Raw genomic sequence first — 17,509 nt, forward strand, 5'->3', positions numbered from 1 at the left:
CTGGTGAACATCGTTAAACTAATCCCATCCCCTATAGATAAGGTGTAATAATTATTAGACTCTCATCACACATACACACACACTTACACATACATACATACATATAAATTACACTCAAAGGAGAAAACATATTTACTACGTCATAAAGCGATAATGAGATTGTGTTGTCCCCTGGTTTGTATCATGTAGGCACGTTTAATAATAAATCGAAATATTATCTAGATTGTCTTCGCTGTTTCCACAATTCTGCAATTCCAATTAATTTACCCTGAGATAGTCATTAATTCAATCAGTTCAAAGAAAATTTACACAAAATTATAATAAAGTACTTTTATTTTTCCTGTGCCATGAGCGGTTTGAGATAAACTTGTCATACGTAATATACCATAGTGATAATTTGCCCTAAATACATAAGATCGTTCTATATATTTTTCATGATATAATCCTTTTAATTTTAGATTCGAGCGATAAAAAGAAACTGATATACATCATTCCTCCTAAAATACTCTCTGTATATCTCTTTCTATATATATATATATATATATATATATATTATTTCCTCATTTCGTTTAATCTAACCGAATATAATTACGCGCGCGAAGCGAAGTTATATTATTCTTTGATAATAAAATTGCAACGCATGCATAAAAATGATTGTTGCAATGCATGCATCAAAATATATTAATTAATTATGCAATACATCAAAATACAATATTTAAATATTTAACAGAGAACAAAATAATAGAATTTTCTATAAGAATCTTTCGATTAAAATATCTACGCTTCCATTAGATTCGCACATTTATACACTACCACTACGCTGCGCATCTCGCGCGAGACTGACCGCAAGACTCTGAGCCTGAGCACTGACCAGCGGTGTCGCCGTCGCCATCTAACGGCGAAACCCAACTTTACAGCCAAGACTGAATCGGCGAAAACATTCCTCTCTCTATCCTTAGACGCGTGCGTCCCATACGTCCACCACGCTGCACATCTCGCACGAGACTAATCCCCACCACCGACCGCAACTCTGCGCAGCGGTGTCGCCAACTAACGGCAAAACCCAACTTCACAGCCAAGAATGAACCGGACCCGACGAAAACATCTCTCTCTTTCTAGCCTTTTCATTAGATTAGTACAGCCCATACATCCGTCACGTTGCGCGTCTCGCGCGAGACTGATTCTCGCGCGAGATATCGCAAATCGCAATGATGATCAGTCTCGCGCGAGCCGTGCAGCGTGGCGGATGTATGTATGGAGACGCGAGAGTTTAATGAAAGCGAGGTATTTTGATTAAAAGATTCTTGTAGAAAATTCTATTTTTCTGTTAAAGATTGAAATATTGAATTTTTATGCATTGCATAATTAATTAATATACTTTTTATGCATTGATTGCAATAATAATTTTTATGCATGCGTTGCATGAAAAATTCAATATTCAAGATTTTATTATCAAAGAATAAAATAACTTTGCTTCGCGCGCATAATTATATTTAGTTAGATTAAATGAAATGAGAAAATATATAATATTAATTGTATATGTATATACAGGATGTTTCAGGAGGAATATGGTCAGCATTCTAGGACATGTGATTGTACATATCATTTTAAGCAAGAAAGTTTATATAAACATGTGTTCTATTCTAGACAGTTAAAAAGATACAACATTCAGTTTTAAGAACGAATACATTAATTAACTTATTAGAACTAAATTCTATGAAATATAAAAATTTAATATAATTGTTTCATATAGCATTTGGTTCTATTAAGATAATAAATGTATTCGTTCTTAAACTTGAACACGTTGTATCTTTATAACTGTCCAAAATAAGACACATGTTTATATAAACTTTTTTGCTTAAAATTATATACATATAATCAAGTCCTAGAATGCTGATTATTCCTCTTGAAACATCTTGTATATATGACTTATGCGTTCACGCAATTTATATGCATCAGTCAAAACCCTTCCTTTCCTTAGTCTTAAAATAGTAACGTGTACGTCCGGCCTATAATTAAACATAGCCGCCGTGCTTAGCAAATGCTAAGCTGTTCAGTGCGATAAAGTTAGCGGCTAGTGCATGATGTTTCCGTAATGAGTAATTCCAATTTAAGCTGAGAAAATTGAACGAGTGAGTAAGATACACAATTTCGATAGAGTTCGATACTTTACATCAATTTTTTTTCTTTAATTAAAAATATAACAATATACGTTAAATTGATAAAACGGTAAAAAAATTGACAGAGCGTGCAAAGTGATGTACGAAATGCATTTTTGCTCTTCCCAGCTTAATTTTCAGTTCTAAATTAATTGACGTATGTTGTAGGCAAGATAGAGGATCCAGGGTTTTCGCTGATAATCTCGGAGGAAATTAATCGACCATGGAAACCGCCCCGAGTCACGGCGTGTGTCCGGCGTGCGGTAAAAAGGCCACGCTAAAGTGCGGCAACTGCAGGCGCGAGTTTTACTGCGACAGGTCGCATCAGTCTCGGGACTGGCCGCGTCACAGGTCCACGTGCATCGCCTGGGAAATCGGTCGCGATCCCGAACTCGGGCGACACTTGCTGGCGACCAGGGACCTGGCGCCGGGGGCCGCAATCCTGTCGGAGGCGCCCTTGGTCTGGGGACCGTCGACGCACAGCGTCGCAAGACGAATCTGCGTCGGTTGCGGCGAGAGATGCGACGACGTCGACGCGAGATGCGGCGAGTGTCTCTGGCCCGCTTGCAGATCCGATTGCGAGGGACTGGCCGATAAAAAGAGGCACCAGTCGGAGTGCGCTCTTCTTGCGCGCGCTAGAATCATTCCCAGGTATATCGCGTGTCCCGACAAATGTCCAGGCAAAAATAAGTTCGAGCCTTAATTAGCGAAATGTTTAATGTCGGGAGGGAAATTTATTTAATCGCGCGATCCCCATGTCGTGAAACGTTAGACGCGGGCGTTTCTCAAGTCATACTTGTCTTCGTTCCGTCGTTAACTTCGCGATTCATGACTCTGCGCCCCGCAGATGCGAAGTTCTACTGGTGATTCGTATGCTGATACTGTGGCGGACGAAGTCGAAACGCTGGACGTCCTTGACCAATCTGCAGAGTCACGAGAGTTCGCGGGGACCCGGCACGGACGCTCACGACGAGGTGACGAGGATAAATCAGCATCTCGGGCCGCTCTTGATGATGCCGTCCAACTGTTGGGACGTTTTGCCCAAGATTTGCGGGCTGATCGACGTGAACGCGTTGGAGACCACGCCGCCGGAAGGCTCGGTGGCGATTTACGAGAACGCGTCTCTTCTGGAACACTCTTGCGTGGCGAATACGCGACACAGTTTCCGCATCGATGACAAAGGCAGGCCACGTATCACGATATACGCCGTCGCGTTCATTAAAAAGTACGTAGACATCAGTATTCTTCTCTCTTGAAGACCATTTCGTTTTCTTTACATATATTCTTATGTGAAAGATGATTTATTATTAGCCTCAAGTCGCGACTGTTTTCAGAGGGGAACACCTAAGTACCATGTACACGCACGCGCTTTGGTCCACTAGGATCAGACGGGAACATCTCCTCGCTACGAAATACTTTGCTTGCCGATGCAAACGTTGCGCTGATCCGACGGAATCGGGCACGCATTTAGGCACTCTGAAGTGCCCTTGCAAGAAAGGGCTCATGTTACCCAATGATTCTCTGGATTCGAACACGGACTGGTCCTGCAACGTGTGTCCGGGAATAGTGACGTCCTCGGAAGTCGCGCAGTTGACGGATAGATTGGAGGAAGAAGTCGTGGAGGTCATGAAACAGGCGACCGAACACACTTTATCCGATCTTCTGTCACGGTAGAGTAACATCTGTCGTCCTCCACAATATTTATTTATTCGCGTTAATTAAAAAATATATCATCATTCAACAAGAAATTAAATTTTAAAATATTGCAAAAAATAAGCATTGATATATTCTATTATTTATGATTGATATTATTTATTATATTATTTATATTGTATTAAGCATTGATATATTTTTTGTATTATTGTATATGAAAATTAAACGAGCTTGTTCATTTTTTTAGGTTGACTGTGCTGCTACATCCCGGTCATCAGCATTGCATATCCGTGAGCCACTCGCTAATACAACTGCTACTGCCGAGCGATCCACGAAAGTCCGAGTTATGTAAGCTCATCCTAAATACGGTAACCCGATTGGATCCGCACGGTGCGCGTTTGGCACTTTATACGGCGGTTACCTTGCGAGAGCTCGCGTCGTGCCCTGGCGAGGACAAGCAAGTTCATCTCTCCAGAGCAGCCTCGCTGCTGAAGGCAGAGCCGCCGAATTCGCCCGGTCAGAAACTTCTCAGACTCATCGAAATGGAACTCTGATCTCGATTCCTCGCGCGATGATAAAGGAACGGAGGTAGCTGTATTTTAATTTTTAATTATTCGAAGTGTGTAAAATGTGATTTTTATTGCAAATGTGCGAAAAAAAAGAATCGCGCACGCTACGTAATAATTAGGCGCGAACAATCATTTGTCTAAATTTATTTATTCCTTTTTTTTCTCGATTTTTTCGAGTGTGTAATTTTTATGTTCACAGATACACAGGTAGCCATAAAAGTGGTAAAAATATTTAATGTACTTATTTAAAGGATAAAAAGTGTATGTATATAAAAAGGCTTATAATTACGTAAAGAATGTACATACACGTGTTACACAAATATCAAAATATACGTTGATGATGATGATGATGATGATGTACGCTCTTTATGGTCGCTCCGCATTTGCCGCGGGTTGTTGATTGTACATTTACATTGTCGTAAAATCTAGACTAGATGACTGTGTGATGCCACGTGAAATACGCCGCCGAACGAAAATTCTGAAATCCGGAAGCAATTTCTCGTCACGCGTGTTATATTTATACGTCGATCTTCCCGATGTTCTTCTCATGTTTCTAGTTGGCGAACATATTTAACAGCAAGATATAAAATAAGAAAGAGATATTATCAAAGTAAAAAAAAATTTAATTTCAAATTTTCGTATAGTCGCACACATTTTTTTGTACCTTGTCAGAGAACAATTTTGAAGGATATAAATACTTCGATGCGAATCTCTCGCGTATCTATTACTTTAATAGATCGTAACTTCGAGTCGCGTATATTGTTGTAAAAAAAAAAAATAATAAATAATTTACGATATATTTCGATTCTCTCGAAATATCGCGGACGGTTTTGTCTCTTTCCATATTATACTGTTTAACGAAAACAGGTTGACCTTGCGGACTCACCGAGAGGACGGTGGGTTATCGTCGCTTTATTACATGGTATTCGCTTGATGGAGGAATCGCGTAGATTACGTTACGCAGGAACGTCGCGTGCGAACACCCAGCAGCGGGTAGGACAGGGACTGGCCCTTGAGCTGGGCCGTGATCTGCAGGAGATAGGTCTTGCCGGGCTGCAGCCTCCTCAAGGTGAACGGTAGCGCGCGATCCTTCGGAGGGCTACGCTTCTCCTCGCATACCTCGAATGTGTACTCGGACCGTCTGCGCCGATGGAGCCCGCACTGATCTGGCAAGGTCGCAACACTGGTCAAGGACGACGAGCTCCGTAGCTCCTTCACCAGGATACAGTACTTGGCGGCGCCGGCCGGTTCCACGCCGATCGTCACCTCGTGGCAGGTCCTCAGGGATCGGTATTCGCGGGGCGGACTTTTCGATGGTATCTGCGAATCAAGAAATGCGACGTCCAATTCCCGCTTTCGAATGGACAAGACTTGGGAGACTCGATTTCATCATCGGTGACTGTGATTTCGTGCACAGTCGCGTTTTATATTGTTGTAAATTTTGAAAGGATGATGGTTCGAATCATTTTTAGAAAATTATTGCTTCTATGACATTAGAAAGAAGAAAATAGAGAGTAGAACATATATGAAAAAATTTTTCATCGTCGTTAATATATAATATAAATTTGTCCCTATTTGCAACGTACTTGCGGGTAAATGGTGGATGATGACTCCTGTGTGGCTAGCACTTTTATCGTGGACACTCGAACTAATTCTTGCGGTGTGGTCGATATACGTAACGTGTACGTCTTACCGGAAGGTAGAGGAGGTACACGCAACGAGGCATATCCAACCACCTCCTTTTCCTGTCGATCAAATAAAACATGCACTTGTAATAAATAATATCAACGACGTCGCACTAAAACATTTCGATTAATGACAGAACAATCAGCTGTTCCATGTATGTAAATTGACAAAATTCTCTCTCTCTCTCTCTCTCTCTCTCTCTCTCTCTCTCTCTCTCTCAAACTTTACCCGCGATATCCCTGGTCCGTTCAGTTTCGCCTTCACGATGCCTCCGCCACAGGGAAGTATGTGAAAAGTGCTCGAGGTGTTGTCCGGTGGGCGATAACGGAAATTGACGAAACCGTCTGTCTTTCGCAGATTAGCCGTAGTATAATGACCGGTACGTAACGTCAGTTCCGGCGTCTTTTTGAACCTGATTGTGTCGATGGCGACCCGATTGGAAACGTTATTCCGGGTGTTCACCTGTGTGTTGGACGATATACATTTTTTATTTAACGACTTATATAACGAGAACACGCGAAATATGCTATGCAATTAAATAATTTTTATACAGAAGACTAGAACAACACAAGCGCGCACCATTCCTCGATTTTGTATTACAAAGAATAATATTAAAAAGAAATAATATAAAGTTTGTTTAAATTCGATTAATATTTTTTAACAGAAATCAGCTGATTAAAGTGTTAATTTGCTAATTATTTTTTAAAATAATAATATGTTATAAAAATTAAAATAATAATGTTGTAAATAATATGTTATAATTCTTTAAACTCGACTAATATTTTTGACAGTTATCAGCTGATTTCTGTCAAAAAATATTATTCAAGTTTAAAGTATTATAATATATTATATAAAATAATATTATGTTGTAAATAATATATGTTATAATACTCTATCAACGATTAATATTTTTTGACAGATAACTCTGAATCAGCTGATAACTGTCAAAAATATTAATCGAGTTTAAAGTATTATAACATATTATTTGAAACATATTATATTATTTTATTTTATTTTATTTTATTTTGGACAAACTGTCAAATTGCTAACCCTCGCGATGCTACGAATATAACTATAACGTACAACGCAAATCGAGACAGTCAATCACCATCGCGGAAAAGAGACAACAATACTTGCGAAAATTGATTTAACATTCTTTTAGAAAGGGATATAAAAATAAAATCTACTCTACGAGAGTTGAAGATGTTAATAATATTTGCAGTCATTTTTCTACGGCTATATTTTGCTTCTCTCTAAACCGACTCGCGCGCGATCGATTCGATTTAAGTTGATGAGAGACCGACCACGTATAGAGTAAAGTTGTACGTAGTATCATATCTCATCCTATGAAGCGTCAGCTTGGTCTGTCGCACGCAGTGCAGACCTTCCGGAATACCCCGATGGTGATGCTCTTTCGAGGACGAGCCGCTTCTCGACGTCGAGTGCGGATGAGTTTTCAAAACGTTCTGCGCGGCGCAAAGCGTTGACGGATGCGGCTGCGAACCCGAAGTGACAGCTAAACAGTAGTTTGAGAGGTGAGGATCTACGTGGCTGGAAAAACAAATGTTCCGTTTCGCAAATGCATTGAAATCATATACAAGCGCGTCAATTGATCTTGTATACCAAGATCGTCCAAAGTATGCATTCTTATCTCATTATATGTTCTCTTCATCTTCATAGACGAAGAATTAAGCAAAGACGCGGTTTTTTCCATCATTTTTTTCAACGGGAGATTGTGTGTACCTTTTGTTCCAGGATATCGTCAGACGTCGTTTGCTGCGCCGTTGCTGAAATCTCAGCGAGCGATGTCGATGCTCCTTTTCGCTCGCATACAGTAGCCCTGGCACGTGGTTCAGGGCGCTGGACGTCGCGTACAGGAGCACCGTTCCCGCCGAGCCGTTGCTCACAGACTCCACGGACTTGATCTCGAACCAGTAAAGACCGGCCCGCGTCTTTGGTATAGTGAAATTTTGATCGTCCGCGCCCACGTACGTGAAGAGAGGCGAGCCCGGCTTCAGAGTCTTCACGGGCCACCGCGTTTGCGCTACGTGGTAAATTGATTCGGAATCATTCGATCGATCTGCGGAGTTTGCAGGAGCGCCCGATTAATCGAGCTTCGTCTCATCCATTCGTTAAGTTACTCTAATGCATTATGTGTTTCTTTTCTTTGGACGGGAGGAGAAAATTATTCTTGACCATTTCAATCATTTTCGCTAAACAGTCATTATATAAACAGTCAGAATATAATAAAATATTATAGTTTTTTAAATATTAAAATATTTTATAGTTATATTAAAATACTTTACATCAATTTAAATTATATCATAAGTATGGCATAAAAATTTTTTTTTTAAATAGAAAACAGAAAAAAAGGATGTTACCCTTATTGAATTATGTAAAGATATAAGGAGCTAAGGAAGGGAAATAATTTTTGTCTTTTTCAATCATTTTCGCTAAAGAGTTACAGTCATTAAAATATTTTACAATCAATTAAAATTATAAATAATATCATAAATATGCTAAAAAAAATATTGAAAGAAATAGGAAATATAGAATAGAAAAAAATTTTGCTGTATCGAGTTATATGATAAAGATATGAAGCTATCAACAAAAGATGCGGATAGGTATAGCGTCTTAATAATGCGACAAAATAAAAATGTCGATGCAAAATGTTGAGCGTTGCTGGGTCTTTATCGTATGTTTTTTTCAGTTATTATAAGAATGAGCAGAATTTCACCGTACACTTGACTCCTTCCGCTTCCTGATCGTTTTCGGGCGGCTCCACGTAACTGACCGTCCAAGATATCGGGCCGCTGCACGGACTAACGAGTAACGTGAGAGGCGGGCCTTCCCGTGGGTTCAGGTAATAGAACCTGCAAGAATTTCATCTGCATCCAGTTTGATATTGGTGTTCGCGGCACGTTGAGCGTACGCAAACGTCGAATGAAACGCGAATGAAACGCGATATTGTATATATACATATAATACAATCGGCATCGGAGTATCTCGTAGCGGATGACACTTTATTTTTAATAACTTTATATGTATACGAGATCGGGCTCTTACGACGATGCGGCATTCCGCACGTGTCGAGAAATCGCAAAAATCGCCACTGATTTTAATCCGACTCGTTATTATAATCGGCATCGATCGGCAAATGTTAATCCGGATGGATATAACATGCGCGGATGTTGTATACATCGTAATCGACAATAATTACCCCGGTAGTCGCCGCGATCATCACTAAGTCACGCATACCGTGTATTAAACCGTGTATCCACCCGTGTCGTTATATTTAGTCACTCAATGTTTGAGAGATCGAATTGATACGATATACATCTTCCCCAACCCATCCACTCTCTCCTCCTCACGGTCACCCACTCTCTTTTCTCTCTTCTTCTTCCCGCGAAAGTTACACCGGTTAACTTTACGCCTCGACGATGCTGCGCTCATCCTGTACCGCCCCCGCTCTCCTTCATGTGCATCTCGTCGTCGGGGACGGTCTTTTTTTTTCTCTCTTTTACGTCGATGCCGAGCGGCTCAACCCGTTCGCAGCCGCCGCCCTCGTCTTGCTCTTCTTCGTCTTGGTCTTCGTCTTAGTCTTCGTCTTGGTCTTCGTCGTCGTCGTCGTCGTCGTCGTCGTCGTTTGCGAAGAACGTCGAGACGCCGCCGCCGCTGCACACGTGCTCCTCTCGTTCGCGCGTCTGGCGGTCGGTGTGTGAGACAGCTATTGTAAAATTAGCGTCGGGGCACAATGCCGGCGTCGCGGCGTCTGGGGTCGCGCAGCCACGACCCCCGTGGTCTAAATTCAGCATCGTCGTGAGTCGCGTCCGCGGAAGAAAGAAAGAGAGGCGGGGAGAGCCCCGAATTGATCCTGTTAGACGGTCTGTTCTCTGCCTCCTCTTCCCTTCCCCCTTCCGACGTCTCTGTCCCCCTTTTGTCGCGGAGTTTTCTCTACCGCAAGTTTCGTGGAAAGTCGCGACCGAGATAGGTAGGACTTTTCTTTCTTTTTTTTTTTTTACGGTGCGACGCTCTTCTCTATCTTAGCGAGCGATCCTTTGGAAGGTGCGACTGGACACGTCGCAAGAAAGACGATAACACTGATGACATTATCGTTAGAAATTGAAAGTTGAACTTGGGATTGATCAATCTCTCTCAAAGTCACCAGGTCGTATTATGAATTAAATTTCTATTTAACGTTTTTTCATTCTTGCTGATGTCGTGAAGCAACGTTGTGTTAAAGTATATACTTCTACAAGAGTATGTAACAAATGCTATAATTAATATATATAAATAATTTTATTTATTTCATTTTGAATTGTTGTATTTGATAATTATAAAATATCGAGGATACCGAACGTTCTCTCGAGTTTAAAGAGATTGAAAGTAAAGATCTTTTTGCAAACAATGAGAAGATTTAAAATATGTTTTTAAAGTTATTTGATTTGTAACGCGGAGAACAAGGCACACTTTATATATAATGATCATTTTCGTAAAAAAATTGACTGTGAGATCATCACTTCTGGCGTAAAAGACGTCATTTAACAATTCGCGGCATGTGGTATCAGCGACGTAGAAAGTGTCGTGGCCTTCGTGTAGTACATTTGCACGCGTGAAAATATCCGAGGTATGAGGATCCAGGAAACGATCTCTATTAATAATTCGGCAAATCTAATTCTACTTTTATTGTTTGTGTCGAGAGATATAAATCACCTACCGCATTGAGATGAATTCTCTATCTGTGCGAAAAAAAATATTCTCGTGCATAATTATGATTTATTAAAGTAATTAAATGATACGAATTTTTTTCACGATTTTTCGAAAACGATACGTACAATTGTCCTTTTTAAATAGCTCGAGAATGACTTTGCAGAATATTTATCAATGGTGTCTTACAAAAGTGGAGTCGTCTCTCTGTCCAATCATCATTCATCAAGACTCTCTATGGATAGAGCGAATCGAATCGAATCGAAAACACATCATGTTTATTAGATTTCACAGCGCATTTCTTCAATTTCCAAGGACTTTCATGAATGAGAAATTAGACCTGTCTGGTCTCCGTAAAATTGAAAATCTGTAACCGCCGAGAGAGAGAGAAGCGTGTGTAATTCTGTACCTCGACTTCAGTCAGAGTTTCGTGGAAACCATCCGATAGAAGGATTTTATGACGCGTAGCGTCGCGACGGATCGGACCATTAGACACCGTGTACATATTATAAGGGGGGTGTAAAGGGATGTACAAGAGGACACAATAACGGAGCTGTAAAATTTTAGCCTTCCATTCAATCGCGCATGCAACAGAGTCGGCAGTTTTCATATTTTTCTCAACTTTAAGCGACTATCTGACCACATATATAAGCAATAAACGATTACTCTCAATTAAGACAGTTCGTGGGGGGTAAATTAAAACGAGCAAGAGGGCGAATCGAACGACTTCATTATTCATTCTATTCAACTAACATTCCGCTTGTCCTCCATTCAAATAGCTATTATCAAAAGTAGTTATTGCAAAACTTCCGGAGAACGTTCGCGCGAATTGGAGGGAAATGGAGTTGTAAAACTAAAAAAAAAAAAAATTTCTTTGAACTCGTAGAAATAGAAGTGACTTTTACGACGCTCGTCGTCGCCGAACGGTGTTCATCTGCTTTTCGCACGTGCTCGTTACATCTCGTCTTGGTCATTCGTTCGCCAGTGAAGGAAAATATTGGCTATAGTCTCGGTCTCTCTCTCTCTTTCTCTCGATATCGAATCGCCATGCGTACGCAAAATGCGTGCATCGAATTACGTGAACGAGCTCGGTGAACGATCCATGGTTGACGAAACGCGGCACGGGGTGCGTGACGTTACTGTAAACGTTCTCGTGGTTCTCTCTCCGTTGTGTGCGCGCGCGTATCGAGCAAACAATTTACGCACTCAAAAATAGTTGCTTAAATATTTCGCGCCGACTACTACACAGGCGTACGCACGCGCCTATATAATCGCGCGTGCTAACTTTGCCGCCTGAAATTTGCATCGAAAGTGAAAAGAGCGATCAGCTGGCGCACGCTGGCTTTCATTAGAAATTCGCAACTATCGCGAAAAAAAATATTCGAAATATGTATTTTTAATTTTTGCACCGTACACAATTAATCAATTTTAACGAAAAATTAATTTTTCTTGAAACTGATTGTTATCTGACTCTTTTTAGGCCATTGACATTTAAATTTGTGTATTTCACATTGAGATCTTTATTAAAATTCTGAATTGTCAATTTTTAATTTTATTTAATTTTAATGTCAAGTATCCCTAATATATCATCGATATATTTTAATTTAAAACATCATAGTTTGTAAACAATTTTACCGCTACAAAAAATGGTAAAAATAAATTAGTGTTAAATAAATGAAATAAAAATACTCTAAAGCAAAAATCAAATAAATCAATTAATAAAATTGAAAGACGTTTGAAAAACTTAATGTTAAATTATGTGCATGACATTTTAAGCAATACATAATATACGGTTTTATATCACATTACAACAATACATTTTATCAATAAAACTTGTCAAAACTAGATGTATACCTTCTAGTTTCGATAAACTCGATCTTTTTCAAAAATTAAATAAAATCTATGAAATTTTCAAGGTAAATTATGGGGTAAAACCAAATGAAGCACTCGTGCAGATTTAATCGCGGCACAGAGTGCAGTGTATTATAATTATCCGGACTAAACACACCAAGAGTTATCTCGGATAATCGAAATCAGGCAAAGTCAGTTGGAGTCAGTCACCGCCGCCAATAAAACGATTACGGGCGATATCCGACTCTCGTTGTACCATCCAACTAATCATCATCGCGAGCGACAGACATCAAGGTCTCGCGATTGCGAGAGGAAGCCAGGGTGATAAATCTACTACGAAACAATCTACTAAATACTCACTGAGAGACGTTGCCGGGCCTGATGGTCGCCGGTATCTGGTACTCGGGATGTAGCACGCCGGTCCGGTTGAACTCCTGGACTCGGGTCGGCTTGTCAGCGCCGAACGGTCTCGGGCTGCCGATCGTCCGGTAGAGTTGCTGCTGCTGCTGATCAGAAGGTTGCTGCCTGGCGCAGAAAGGGCAACCGGCGCAGCCGCGCGCGATCGACGCGAGTATCATCAGGATGCTGATCATGATGCACGACATGATCGATGGTCCCACCCGCCCCTCGGTCCCTCGAGCTAGATACAGTGACGACGACGACGACGACGGGGACGGCGACGTCCGTCGTCCAGTGGCGAAGGAGTTCGACTGTGTGCTGCCGAACGAGCGAGCGAACCGCTGTCGCCGCCGCCGCCGCCGCCGCCGGCGGCCGACGAAACGAAGTAACCCCTCTCGCTTCCTAATCGGACGACTTCGCGTTCGCCCCCCGTGTTCTGGGAAGAACCCTCCTTCTCCCCTCGCCCAAGCTCTCTCTTTCTCTCTCCCTTCTTTATTTACATCGCGCCCCCTCATCTTTCTCGTGTGATCTCGTGTAGCGAACTTGTTACCCCATCGCGATCTCGCTTGTGCGATATGTAGGTGACCCTACCTAATCCCGCGAGATGCTCGTAATAATGTGTCTGTATTGTTGCTTTACGTGGTGGACAGTCACAACTGTTCACACGAATCGAACAAGTTCATCTCTAACATTTTTATCTTCTGCTCTTCCTTCTTACTTAAGAAGCGTCATTTAAACGAATCCAAAAAAAAAGATTGTATTTTTCTATATTTTTTATTTTATAATATGTATATGTATATTTCTAATTACGATGTGGCCTCGAGTTTTAAATGCCCCATTCTTCTATATTTCCTTTTAATTATTTTATTTTCTAAAATTGTTTTATATTAAACAAATATTTTCATAAATGTCTTGCAAAGAACATAAAATTGATCATATAAATTCTGAAGACGCGCGATAACGATATCCAGATCGAGATTGCGAAATTTGCATCTCCCACACCAGGGTGGAGGGGGAGAGGGAAAGAAGCGTCTCCTTCGATGAGAAAGAAGGTGATTGTCGGCTTCAATACGGGCGGTATGGGTATCGGCTGGTTAAGGTAAAACAAGGTGGACGGACTAGAGGGGGCCGAACACCGGCGAACGGCCTTCCTGTATCAACGGGGCGCGAGGAAAGAAGGAGCCGATATGACGCGAACATCGTGCATAGAGGGAAGTTATATACGGCACGGCGCGCTGTATCATGGACCAACCATGGGACGATGATGACAGCAGGTCTGGCGAGTGGCAGGCCAATAAATCATGGCCTGCGGTGTGGGAACCTCTGCCTACATGCTACGTGCGTATGGGCGTACGCCATCGGTAAAACCTTTACTCCCGTGTAGGCCCCGGCAAGGGGAGGAGGTGTGTAACGACGTTCACATGTATATATATATATATATATATATATATATACATATATATATACACATATATAAATGCATGCGAATTATGCGTATACGCACACGTGTGCACCCACCACGTGTCTGCATCGTTCAACCTCTGCCGCACACACACGCTATGTTTGTGTATGCGCGCGAGCGGTGCATCGTTATGCACACATGGCGTTACATTGTTGCGTTGTGGAAGCCAATTGGCCGCGATGAGTGACGGTTCGACTTCATGAAGTTGGGCCTTTTTTGGCAGTCATTTTTGCGGGCCCGTCCGGGTCCGGACCCGCGGGACGCCGCGGTACGATGGCCGCTTCGTAATGCAAACGGGGCTCACTTCCAAAAACGGCGTTGCTTATCGAAACGTGAAAAAAAAAGTTGCGATATAGAGAGAGAAAGAAACATTTCTCTTATTTCTTTCGCAGGGTCACAAGTCAATGGGCAATTCGTCACCGCGAGTTAACGAAACATTGTTTCCGCAGGCGCTGCTGATTATCATCAAGCGTAGGAAATATCGCACTAACTTTCTCTCTTTTTTCCTCTGGTAAGAAATTTTTTTTTCCGCTGCAATAGTTGTACTATAAAAAATTCTTCCTCTCTATAATATAAGACAATTTCTATTTTACTATTTTACATCTCTATATTAGATATTTCGCACGTTTTTATTTTATTGTATTAATTATACGTCTAATTATAAAGAGCACACACACGCGAAATAAACGAGATCGTTCATATGTTAGCTACGATCCGAGGACCTGTTCCGTCAGGTTGATTAGTTTTAGATCTATTTTAAAAGTTTCCGAGATCACACACACACACGCACACTCTTGGCGGTGTTCCTATGCCCAACAACCTACGATTCTCGTATATACCGTTGTCGACGAAAGGGAGGCAATCGGATGCTCGTAAAGGGCCCAGATGGGGTTTGCGAGACTTGGCGTCCGTATATACATCGACCGAATTCTCTCGGCTTCTGCGAGGAGAGAGAGAGAGGCGGGTCTCACGCATAAATTTCCATCGAATGCACAGCCCTACGTTGCCCCTATGCTGCTAGTCGATTTCTACGTGAAATAAAAAATATATTCACGGACAACATAAAAAATATCGGGCATTACGCTAAAATGTACGATTCTTAAAAATATTATATAAGTATCTTAAATTATAATATTTTATAATAATTTATTATTTTTTAACAAGTTTGACAAATTTTCATGAAAATAACGTGTACGAAGTTACCATTAATTTTTTATAAATGCTTATTGTATCGTTGTATCGCGTGTATAAAGTTAATTGAACAGTGTAATTATAATAATTGCTCTCATAAGGTCGCGTAGCCTCGATTTCCTTTAAATGTTCCTTTACTCTATAATAATGACGAGAATATTAAAATGATAGAATCATTAAATAAAGTATTATTCGTATTAGATTTGCTTCTTGTATGCGATTATCACAGCAAGATCGAAATGAGAGCGAACTTTTCGATCATTGGTCTCGAAAATTAAAGATCGCTGCAGACTAGAAAACAGCGAAATGCGAGACTTCTAACCGCAAAATGAGGAACAAAGATCGCCGTGACTAATGCTGTCGTGCGAAATTTCTAAATTTAACACCGTCTGGAACATCTCGCACGTGTTTCTCAAACCAAAGCAAAATTGATTAATCTCTCGATCGAGTTTCGAAATAGTCTTTCATTAAAAAAAAATATTAAAATATATATTATAAAATATAAATTATCAAACTTTGTCAAAGTCATCTATATGTCACATGTAAGAAATTTTACTAAGTTTAAAAAACAATTGTTTAATAATATTAAATCGATTTCACGTGTCGTTTAATTTGATGTCTTTTTTTCTGCATTCATAAAATATATCGAATCCTTCTTGATATTATTTAAAGGTATTAATGAAACCTTGTGTGATCGAAAACAAATATATTTTTGCATTATTCATACCTATAATTTACATTATTTATCATTCTTTTTTTCATTCATTATTTCATTCTACCTATTCATTGGCTCGAGTGAAAAAAAACTGAAGTGATGGTAACCTACATGAACAATTTTCTTTCACTTCGAAAATTATGCGTATTCCTCGCTTCATCGCTCGATTGGAAGAGTCTCGATTGTCGGCTTCGATGATCCACCTGTGTATCGAGTTTAACTTGCTCGAATAGTTCGCTCTCCTCCTCTGTCCTTCCTACTCTCTGCGAGGTGAAGACCTATTCCGCTTTAGGTGTTCACCACCTCGTAATACTGGTTCTGACGGAGGACTCGCCGACATATTCCAAGTGTTACACGTGTTCAAGGGTGTCGGGTGTCACATTGGCAACCTTAGATCTTATTTAGAACATGTCCGTATGTAACGCGTAGCGAATGTTGGAGTACGAATTTGGACAATGGAATAATTTTGTGTAGAAACTTGTACCAAAACAAAGACTTGAAAATAATTTGCAGCTTTTAATTTTAAGCACACAGTTTTTTCTCCAGAAAATTAAGACATGTTATGTTTCGAAAATGTTAAGAGATTGAGAAAATTTTACAAGACATAATAATCTGTTCTAAATTGTCGCTTTTAAAAATTGTAAAAATTCTGTATATAATTATATATATATTTTTCATCAATGTTTGCATCATATTTATATTTTTCTTTTCTTATCTTGCTGATTAATTAAATCTTTTTAAATTTGATGATTAATTATGTTTTTTATCAATTACCGTTATCACATTTATTATAAATCATTAGACATCATAATAATTTTATTAATTTTATGTCTTTGACTTATTATTAATTCTCTTCAAGATTCTCCGACCTGGTTTGTAGTAAGAAATATACTTTTAACATATGTAAGTAGAATATAAATGGAAGGGTATACATTCATTAAATCTGAATACATTTTTTAGTCAATCACACAGATACATACAAGCAAATTCATTAATAAAATTTATTTTGTAGGAAAGAATAAAAATATTCCTACACAAAAGCAGAAATGATGACTTGGCTCTTTTTTATTCAGATAGAATTGTCTTAAAAATTCGTCCACGCACGTATAAACGTTAT

At 40.0% G+C, this 17,509-nt stretch overlaps 2 protein-coding genes across 5 annotated transcripts; one reads left to right on the forward strand and one right to left on the reverse strand.

The window, feature by feature from the left end:
* The first annotated feature begins 1,845 nt into the window (after positions 1-1,845).
* Smyda-5 (SET and MYND domain containing, arthropod-specific, member 5) lies at positions 1,846-4,728 on the forward strand. Of its 2 annotated transcripts, XM_083049041.1 has the most exons (6): positions 1,846-2,132; positions 2,328-2,810; positions 3,007-3,384; positions 3,494-3,829; positions 4,060-4,400; positions 4,581-4,728. In XM_083049041.1, the coding sequence occupies exons 2-5, from the start codon at positions 2,383-2,385 to the stop codon at positions 4,364-4,366; spliced, it is 1,449 nt and encodes a 482-aa protein (XP_082905167.1). In that variant the 5' UTR covers positions 1,846-2,132; positions 2,328-2,382; the 3' UTR covers positions 4,367-4,400; positions 4,581-4,728. The 2 variants fall into 2 exon arrangements, with proteins under 2 accessions (XP_082905167.1, XP_082905158.1); XM_083049032.1 differs by having other exon boundaries at positions 4,060-4,728.
* On the reverse strand, positions 4,646-13,343 carry Nord (neuron derived neurotrophic factor nord). Of its 3 annotated transcripts, XR_014426353.1 has the most exons (8): positions 12,986-13,343; positions 8,810-8,940; positions 7,811-8,147; positions 7,372-7,618; positions 6,296-6,529; positions 5,968-6,126; positions 5,268-5,701; positions 4,646-4,859 (listed from the first exon to the last, which is right to left on the reverse strand). XR_014426353.1 is itself a non-coding variant. In XM_083049005.1 (7 exons), the coding sequence occupies exons 1-7, from the start codon at positions 13,228-13,230 to the stop codon at positions 5,333-5,335; spliced, it is 1,722 nt and encodes a 573-aa protein (XP_082905131.1). In that variant the 5' UTR covers positions 13,231-13,343; the 3' UTR covers positions 4,646-5,332. The 3 variants fall into 3 exon arrangements, 2 of the variants coding, with proteins under 2 accessions (XP_082905131.1, XP_082905145.1); XM_083049005.1 differs by having other exon boundaries at positions 4,646-5,701; XM_083049019.1 differs by having other exon boundaries at positions 4,646-5,701; positions 7,811-8,111; positions 12,986-13,342.
* Positions 13,344-17,509: the final 4,166 nt, after the last annotated feature.

The sequence above is a fragment of the Prenolepis imparis genome, unplaced genomic scaffold, assembly GCF_030444845.1.
Source record: "Prenolepis imparis isolate NDT839.2.m4 unplaced genomic scaffold, iyPreImpa1.0 SCAF_1, whole genome shotgun sequence".
Taxonomy (NCBI): domain Eukaryota; kingdom Metazoa; phylum Arthropoda; class Insecta; order Hymenoptera; family Formicidae; genus Prenolepis; species Prenolepis imparis.